The sequence below is a fragment of the Squalius cephalus genome, assembly GCF_949319135.1.
Source record: "Squalius cephalus genome assembly, chromosome: 6".
Taxonomy (NCBI): Eukaryota; Metazoa; Chordata; class Actinopteri; order Cypriniformes; family Leuciscidae; genus Squalius; species Squalius cephalus.
In genome coordinates, this window is record NC_137127.1 from 46,948,686 (window position 1) to 46,958,761 (window position 10,076).

Consider the following 10,076-nt stretch of genomic DNA (forward strand, 5'->3'; position numbering starts at 1 on the left):
ATTGATTCAAGGACAAACTGTTCTTTTGTTGAGCCGAGTGTGAAGTGCAGTGAGTCAACATGGACTTCCCAGTGACGGGACACACAGATCATGCGCGTGATAATGTGTCCATTACATAAGCAATGATGATGCCTACAGTAAACAGAGAGATCGGTCGAAACAACTACAGCTCCTGTTGATTGCAACACACACACACACACACACACACACACACACACACACACATACACAAAAAACACAACACACACACGTATACACACAAACACACACACACACACGCATACACACAAACACACGCATACACACACACACATACACAAACACACACAAACACACACACACACACACACACACACACACACACACACGCATACACAAACACACACACACGCATACGCACACAAACACACGCATACACAAACACACACACACACACACACACAAACACACGCGCACACACACACACACACACACACACACACACACACATACACAAACACACACACACACACACACACACACACACACACACACACACACTCTTCCCTCTGCGCGGCTCTGGCCCCATCGGTGGCCGCATAGTTGTCTGATGAGTCAGGAATGTGGTTGCATGCCTTACACATGAGCTATTACTGAACACAGGAGAGAGAGAGAGAGAGAGAGAGAGAGAGGAAGAGAGAGAGAGAGAGAGAGAGAGAGAGAGAGAGAGAGAGAGAGAGAGAGAGAGAGAGAGAGAGAGAGAGAGAGAGGGAGGAGGCGCAACATTAGAGAGGCAGGCGCGCGCGCTCGCTCTGAAAGTCAGAAGTGAAAAGGCGCACGAGAGGAAAGAGCGCGCGGCCGCTGAAACACAAAGGCGTCTCTGATATCAGTGTGTCAGTGTATCAGTGCTCATCTGAGCTCGGCTGGATTGTGCAGAGTTCCTGCAGGTTTCCGTGTGTCCTGGATGCCCTGCTGATCCTCCTCCACTGACAGACATGCACGAGAGCGAGATGAGGCTGAAGATGCGCGTCAGGCGCATTAAAGAAGGGCGAGATCTGAGAGGTGAGCTGGAGAGTGTGTGTGCTTGGAGAGTGTGTGTGTGTGCTTGGAGAGTGTGTGTGCTTGGGATTTAGATATACAGTAAGATTTTGCATGCAACTTTTTCGTTATTCGTGATTCATCTGCCTTGAATTTGTACTTTTCCACTCTGTTAGTGTAGTTATGTGAGTGTATGAGAATGCATCATGTGGTTTTCAGTGTGTGTGTGTGTGTGTGTATTTATGCAAGTCTGTCTCTCGTTCGCTTCATCTTATTGCATCTCAGTGACCTCATCCTCCTCCTCATGTTTGGACATCGATGACAAGCAGTCATGAGTTTCGATCTTTGACTTAATTTAAATACATGACCATTCATTGAGTGCATGCAAACAGGAGGTTATTTCCCAAGGAATATATATATATATATAATTACCTCCTGTTTGCATTCACTTACAGATAAATAAATAAATAAATGTATAAATAAATTATAAAGTAAAAACGTATTTTAATAAGTAAATTATATTGTATTATCAATATTAATTATTTATTCTTTAAATTAAAGAATTATAAAAAACGTTATATATGACAAAAATAATTATATATATTAAAAATCAAAATAAAATCATTATAAATACATGATAAATTTCTAGAATATTACATCAAATATATAAATATAAAGAAAACCATAACACATGATTTGAGTATTTGTTTTACTTTACATGTAACCATTTTGTTTACATATAAGAGGAGACAAACTTTGTCTTTTTTTAGGTCTCTCACTGATATTTTATTAATATTAATATTTGTTAGTATTTGAAAAAAAAAAAAAAAAAGTGGGTCTTGCATGTGTGTTATTTGATGAACTCCCTCTCTCTCACGTTTCTTATTCGGAGTGTGCCAACACATCGCAGGTGAAGATTTGAACTATTTCAGCAGATTGTAATTGCCTTCAATCTATCATGCGCTGACATCAACAGCAGGAATATGGAAACCTGATGGCTGCGAGATTTGAAATATGACATTGTGTCATTCCATAAATCTCAATGTGCCTGGACTTGCTGCAGTATCACGTCCCCACGAACACATTTAGCATGCTTTCTGTAAGCTCCTGCTAAGCAAGGCCCTAAATACTACAGATCTCTATTTAGCCCTCACACACACACTCACACACACACACACACATATATATATATTCTGGCAGATAATGCACATGTGATTTAATTTCAAACAGCTTGGTTTGAATACCTTTTGAGTGTTTATTAAAAAATAATACAGTCTGCACAAAGCCAATCAATCCCCCTCTCTGCAAGTGGTGTGTTTTACTCACGCTTTGAGTTTTCCATGAGGATATTTCGGGAGATTGATATCACTGAGATCTCCAGAGGGGGGATCTGTGCTGCTTTTCATTAAATCTAAATTCAGAAGCTGTAATATTTGTGGTCACTTGAGCTGAATAACGACACCATTGTCTGCCGCTTTACCACTGAATTTCTTTCATAACTGACGATTTCTGCAACACTGACACTGATATGTTCCGGTTTATTACTGTGAATCTGGATTATATAATTAGTGCTACATTAATGTGACTTGACTTGGCTATTTCAAACCAGATGTTCGGGAAAACCAAAACATATTTTTTGTGGAAGTCACCACTAAGTTTATGCATAACAAAATGTATAATTTGTTCACACTGCAGTAAAATCAGTAATGAAGTGATTTTGATGTCAGCGAGCCTCGTGTGATGATGGGTTAGCTCCTCCCGTCTGTCCGACGGCCTCAGGACTCGCTGACATCATGCATGAGGAATGTCAGCCGACCAGGTCCGCACTAACTCAGTTCATGTCTGCTTCTCTGTCCTCTCGCTGGTGTGTGTGTGAGCTGAGACTGGAGGCCTGTGGGCTGTGTGTCATGAAGCAAGCTAATCAGTGCTGGATGTTAACCCTCGTGTCAGAGCATGTTCACCTCGCCTGGTGCCAGAGCACAGCGAGCTAAACTTCTGGAGTGCATGTGTGTGTGTGTGTGTGTGTGTTTGTGTACATGTTTTTCTATCCCGGTGGAGACTTAAACCTGAATGCACACACACTCATGGGGACTCACTGTGGACAACAAGCTTATAAATCATACAGAATGAGTTTTTTTGAAAATGTAAAAATGCAGAAATTAATGTGTGATGGGTAGGTTTAGGGGTCGGGTTAGTGTGTGTGTGTGTGTGTGTGTGTGTGTGTGTGTGTGTGTGTGTGTGTGATGGGTAGGTTTAGGGTTAGTGGTTAGTGTAAGAGGACAGAATATGCAGTTTGGACAGTATAAAAACCATTACGTCTATGGCGAGTGTGTGTGTGTGTGTGTGTGTGAAGAGACGGCCTGTTGGCCACCCGCGTGTCGAGCGATGATGTCATCCTGCTTGGCGGTTGCTTTTAATAGCTGGAAACAGGCAGGCCTTGATCTGGGCCTTAAAGGAACAGGCGCTCTTTTAAACAAAGCACTTTGCTGATTTGAATATTCAGTTTGCTCTTTTCTATATAATCTTCACCCCGAGTGAGTATTTACACAGAAACTTCCTGGTAGCTTGTTAAACCCGTAGCATGAGGTTACACCGGTGTAATTTGAGTATCACTGGCACTTTTCTTCCGTGACAAGCCGGGTCCTGATGTCATGTGTGACTCATGTGAAAGGGTTTTTCAAACGGGTCTGTTTGGTTTGACTCACACAGCAGATCTAATGGCTGAATGATGTCATGCGAACATACGCTGAAAAGTCCAGAACTCTTTATCTTTTGTGAATGAGAGAGTGAGCTGGGCTGGTGAATGTGTGAATTGGATGGATGGCAGGGTAAATGAATGGACTGATGGGTGAATATATAAATGAGAGGTATGCCTTTGTGTCAGCCTTCACACACATATACTTAGAGACTCTTACTTCATGAGCTCATCTGCTTTTTATCCTTCATATTCAAACATTTGTTGCTATTTAGTTTCTCTAGTCTATTTTCATAACTCAGTCATTCTCTCATCTTGACTTGCGTGTGCCTGTGTGTCTCAGACGAACGATCCGGGCGAACTCACACACTCGCTCAGTGACGTCATGGCGTCTGCAGGCTCTTCTCGGAGCGTCCAAGATTAGACGAGCGAGCGCTGGCTCCAAACGGGCATTTACAGCTCAACAAGCCACAGTTTCTGTGGAAATAAAAGTCATTTATGTTCATTTGAAGAATTACACACTGTGAATTTGAGGTCATCTGTGGCTAAAGCAAATAAAAGAGGCTTCATTTGAGAAATATTGAGGTCATTACATTGGCTTGCCATGTGTGTTACGTACGTGTTTTTTTATAGAGTGAACCTGTCTGTCAAGTTGCTTTGGAATGATATATTTACAAGCGCTATTCAAAATTTGAAAATAATATAAACTAATTATGGTAGATCCTTTAATTTACAGCCCTGTTACCCAAACATATGAACCTACACTCTAAAAAATGCTTTTTAAATGCAATTTTGGGTCGATTATATGGACAAACCCAAACGTTGGATTAAAAATGCAATTTAAACATTTAACCCAACGGATGGATTTGTCCATATTTGACCCAAAATTGGGTTAAAACAACCTAGCATTTTTTAAAGTGTATTACAGTAATTAATCGCAATAACTGGGTAATAACTATAGGCACTAACCCTGAACCTAACCTAGTTACCTTATATAACCCAGTATTTTCTTAGGTAAGTACACTGTAAGTGCATGCAAGTACAAATACTGTAAAATAAAGCGCAACCAGAATTATTTTCTAGATTATATTTGTTTATTAGTTGTAACAAGTCTATAATATCACTTTCGGGATATTTTTCACAATAAAAGTGTGTGTGTGTGTGTGTGCTTCCTCTGAGTTCTGGTTGGGTGTCAGTGTTTCTGTGGCCCGCCTCGTTCCCACTGTGAGGAAGATGAGATCAGTCAGGAAGCAGGAGAGCAGAGAATCAGACACTGACACACAATCTGCCTTGTAAAGTGGCATGTCTCGGCTTTCACCACTCCATTGCTTTTCTCATTTCCTTTTCAGAGAGGGATTTCTCCGCTCTCGCAGCCCAGCAGCAGCCTAGACCCATATTTGTTGGTTACAAAATGGTTTGCTTGAGTGAAAGAGTAAACATTGGTTCAGGGAGTGTAAAAATATACCACAGTATTCTTCATCCTGGTGGAGGGTCATCTACTGTACGCCAAGTGTTCTGGATATGCTTGTGTGGCTTAAGCGGAATTGAAATGACAGGATATTTCTGCTGCGCCGGAAAGGCTTGTTGGCCCCTGTGGAGTTTGTGTTCGGGGTTCATGTGCAATTCAGTCGGTTAGGATGTTAGGAAAACCCCTTCATTGTACTATTATTCCATTCTTACCGTAGGTGATTGAGTTTACTGCAAACTGTGTGTGTGTGTGTGTGTGTGTGTGTAAGAACAATGGGTCTGATTCACTAAAACATTTTCACAAACAAATCTTGAATCAAATTTTATTCTGAATTTGTAGGAGCAACTGAAATCACATGTATGCAAAAAAAATCACATACTAATTTTATACATTTATATTCCATCTTAAATATATTTCATTATTGTGTGGAAAGCCCTTATATGGACATGGTTTGGGCGTGTTTTATGCAACCCCTTTAGAATATTCCAAATTCATTCATTTAGGAAAAAATCCACACACATATCGTGAATTAGGCAGAATTATTTTTCCGTGAGAAGTTCTCCTGTGCATATAAATACGAATAAGACTCAATGTACATGCACACGAGGGGAGTAATACATATTATGGTTGTTGCTATATTGGTTTGCCCTAAATGTGTCAAATAAGATGATATTATCCGTCTTAACACAGTTCTCTTCTTCTCTGTTCCCTTTCAGGTGGCTTTGCAGCTTTCTCTTCTTGTTTCCCTGACCTGTGTGAGAGTAAACCAGCCACTATTGTACCTCTCAGCCTGTCCCAGCCCTGTTTACCTGTGGCCAACATCGGTCCCACCCGAATCCTGCCACACCTGTACCTGGGCTCTCAGAGAGACGTCCTCAATAAGGTTGGTAGACCTAAAAATAAATGATCAATTCTGGGGTTTTCAGAAGGGGAAGTCATCACACTCTAAAAAATGTTGAGTTGTTTCAACAGAAATGTGGGTCAAATATGGACAAACCCAGCCATTGGGTTACATTTTTAAATTACATTTTTTAACCCAACGGTTGGGTTCGTCCATATTTGACCCAAATTTGGGTTAAAACAACCCAAGAGTGCATAGTTTGGTTTGATTCTATAGTGGTCAACAGAAAACACAACAAATACAATTTGTGCCTTCCCATTCGCCCCAATAGCAAAAGGAAAAATGGATTATGTGTTTTTATGACTTTACAAAAGAGCAAAAAGGTATAGAGAGATTGATTAAGATGGTCAGAACAGAAGAGACAAAGATGTCAGATTTTTCAGTCAGGAAATGCTTTCAGTTTGTGTTGCGCAGACATAACAAATTCATGAGGCATCATCAGATAACCAGGAATAGTTTTCTTCTACCTGGAGGGTGTTTGTGCATACCTTGAAATGATTGAAGTGTATCGCATCTCATCACTTACTTAGATAACAGGCAAGTGAACGCATTCCAGAAAATACTTTCAATGATATTGGGCTGATTTAAATGTTAGCCCTGTCAAGTTGACACGAAACGCACCACCAAAACATTTTTTCTTGACATATTATCTGTCTACATATCTCTCATTTACAAAAGCTTCAGCATGCATGACAAACAGAGTCTGAAACAGCTGGAATCTGCTCACGGAAGATGTCGGAAACTGTCTGTGGAATTTCTTTGGAATTAGTCTGTCGGCATGAACTTATGCAAAACTTCCATCTTTTAACAGGAACTGATGACTCAGAATGGTATCACATATGTCTTGAATGCCAGCAACACCTGCCCCAAACCCGACTTCATCAGTGACAACCACTTCATGCGCATTCCCGTCAACGACAGCTACTGTGAGAAGCTGCTTCCTTGGCTGGACAAAACCAACGAGTTCATTGGTAAGAATGCCAGACTATATGGTTTGCTGAATGGGCAATGGAGTATTCTAGAAGGCAAATTAGAAGTTAGATCCTCTCAGGTTTGAGGTTTGGTTAACACAAGCCATCTGTGCATCAGCATTTGAGGGAGATATGAGTAATGTCAGCATTTGAGGTGGGCGAATGAGAGAAGCTGCTTGCTTGGTTGGACAAAACCAACGAGTTCACTGGTAAGAACCATAGACTGTAAAAAAAATATGGACGTAGTGTTTGTGACGTCACCCGTAGTGTTTCTGAAGAGCATTTTTGAAGCTCAAAGTGGGCGGAGCCGGCCGTCGCCATCTTGGCCGCGAGTCACTCCCGGATAAACGAAAATGTGCAGCGAGGCGGATTAGCTGAGGTGACGTGACGCTAACAGACAGCAGACAAACGGCTAGTAGAGACATCAGCGGCAATCCACCTGTCACTCAATTGGCCACGCCCTTAATTATGCAGAACTTTAAGGCTTATTATAATTTAAACGGATGAGTTATAAAGAAATTCACCTCCCTCACAGTCGTCATGAAGGGCAAAATTAGCTTTTTAACACCACTTCCAACACCACTTTTCGGTCTATAAACACATTTTTTCTGCTGTAAAGTTGGGCATTTTAACATGGGGGTCTATGGGATTGACTCTCTTTTGGAGCCTTGGCTCTAGTGGCCAGTCGATGAACTGCAGTTTAAGTTTGCTGAATGGACAATGGAGTATTCTAGAAGGCAAGTTAGAAGTTAGATCCTCTCAGGTTTGAGGTTTGGTTAACACAAGCCATCTGTGCATCAGCATTTGAGGGAGGTATGAGTGATGTCAGCATTTGAGGTGGGCGAATGAGATTACCTCATGCTTTGTGTGCAATTTAACAGTGGAACTGCTTTTGACCAGTTTGCTGTTTCTCTCTATCCACAGACAAAGCCAAGGTGTCAAACTGCAGAGTCATCGTCCATTGCTTGGCTGGCATATCCCGCTCTGCAACCATTGCCATTGCCTATATCATGAAAACTATGGGCCTGTCTTCAGATGATGCCTACAGGTAAAGCTCTTTGGATGTTCAGATACTCTATGGACTGCTGAAAAGACCAGCGTTGAGGCCTACGGTTGTTCCTGGTCAAGCTGGTGGAACAGCATAGTCTTATTGTTCACCAACCAAAAAATGCTGGTTTAGTAAGCCCATGACGGGGACCAACATAATGTTTGCATCAAATGAAATATGGCATCTAGAAGATGTTGTGCTTTGGATCCAGGTCCTCATTAGGAGATGCTGATATTCTTAACTAGTTTAATGAGCAAGCCTTCATTGGTCAGTCATGCTGTTTACCAGTCTATGTCGGTCCACTAGCTAGACCAAGACAATCAGAAATGTAATAACAATAAGGTTCATTAGTTAACATTAGTTGATGTATTAACTAACATGAACTAACAATGAGCAATACATATGTTACTGTATTAGTTCATCTTTGTTAATGTTAGTTAATAAACATACAGCTATTTATTGTTTTTTTCATGTTAGTTCACAGTGCATTAACTAATGTTAACAAATACAACCTTTGATTTTAATAATGTATTAGTAAATGTTGAAATTTACATTAACTAAGATTAATAAATGCTGTAGAAGAAGTATTGTTCATTTTTAGTTCATGTTAACTAATGAACCTTATTGTGTTACCAATGTTTCTAGACAGGACTTAGGAAACCAGTTGTCGGGTATTAAATTGAATTTTTCACATCTGCCATTCCTGTAGGTTTGTGAAGGACCGTCGGCCATCAATATCTCCAAATTTCAACTTCTTGGGTCAGCTTCTGGAGTTCGAGAGAGGCCTGCAGATGAAGAAGAGTCTGCCTTGTGACCCCATAAGGTTATCGGGGAAGCCGACTGAAGAGTTGGCAGATGTCCGACAGATGGAGAGCGATCACTGTGACCAGAGGAACCCTCAAACTACAGAGATCAGCATAAAGCCTCCGTCGCCAACCTCTCTGCAGAAAGACCTGAGCTCCCTTCACCTGTCCACCGAACGAATCCTTCAAAACAAACGGCTCAAGTGCTCCTTCTCCCTTGACATCAAGTCTGTCTACTCAGAGAGACAAAACCAGCAATCTTCTCCGTCAGACTCTGAAAACATCCCCAAACTCTGCAGACTCGACAGCCTAAAGACTAGCAACGGAGTATGTCAACACCCTTCGAAGGTAAACCCTACAGACTCGCAGTGTACTAACAAGACAAGAACGATCCAACAAATAGAGAGGTGGGAAAATGGCGGCTTTGAGAGGTTATCCACCACCGCTCTTTCCCTCAATCTGAAGAAGGGAAACTGCGGGCCAAGATCGCAGGATCCCGTTCGCGAGACCAACTTGAAGGCGCCTACTTTCCTCAGCTTGCCGTTGGGTTCATCCGCTAATTGGACCACGCATAGAGGCTCGAATCAAGCCAGCACCCCGATCACACCCACGGGTGACTGCCCTTGGTTCTTAGGCACTAATTTGGCACCATCTACTGGGAACCCAATGCACTTTGGCAGTGGTCCTGCTTTCACGGCTTACAGTTGCAGTGGCCAATCTGGCACCTCAAAGCCCGGCGTACGCCGAAGGGACGAAACGCAGGACTTTCAGAACAGCTGGCTCGAGGAAGGGAAAGCGGTCGTCTGCGGTGTATCGCAAGTGGACACGAAGTACAAGCGGCGCAGCTGCCAGATGGAGTTTGAAGAGGGTATTAACACGACACAAAGCAGCGAGGAATTTGGGAAGCTGGGAAAGCAGTCCAGTTTCTCCGGGAGCATGGAGATCATCGAGGTATCATGACAAAGATGACGATCTAACACGAAGGCAATAACTCCAGATTATTTATGAGTTCTGTTGTTGAAGAGCTTTGCATCTATGAGGGACTGAAGTCTGCCGCCTTTTCAGGCTAGGGTTGAAAGAGGAGAGTTGAGGAAATGTATTAGGAATGACAGGATACACATTGGCTTTGCAGAAAGCAAAGAATACCAGTGTTTTTTTTTTTAAAGGAGCTTA

At 41.9% G+C, this 10,076-nt stretch overlaps 1 protein-coding gene across 1 annotated transcript in view; it reads left to right on the plus strand.

Annotated features, from left to right (window-relative positions):
* The first annotated feature begins 658 nt into the window (after positions 1-658).
* Positions 659-10,076, plus strand: part of dusp8b (dual specificity phosphatase 8b) — a 10,062-nt gene continuing 644 nt past the window's right edge. Inside the window, exons 1-5 of the mRNA XM_079873364.1 lie at positions 659-1,041; positions 5,897-6,063; positions 6,893-7,052; positions 7,977-8,100; positions 8,810-10,076. The exon at positions 8,810-10,076 is cut by the window's right edge and continues 644 nt beyond it. Of these exons, the coding sequence (XP_079729490.1) occupies positions 975-1,041; positions 5,897-6,063; positions 6,893-7,052; positions 7,977-8,100; positions 8,810-9,863 (1,572 nt within the window). The 5' untranslated portion in view covers positions 659-974 and the 3' untranslated portion in view covers positions 9,864-10,076. The remainder of the gene's footprint in view (positions 1,042-5,896; positions 6,064-6,892; positions 7,053-7,976; positions 8,101-8,809) is intronic.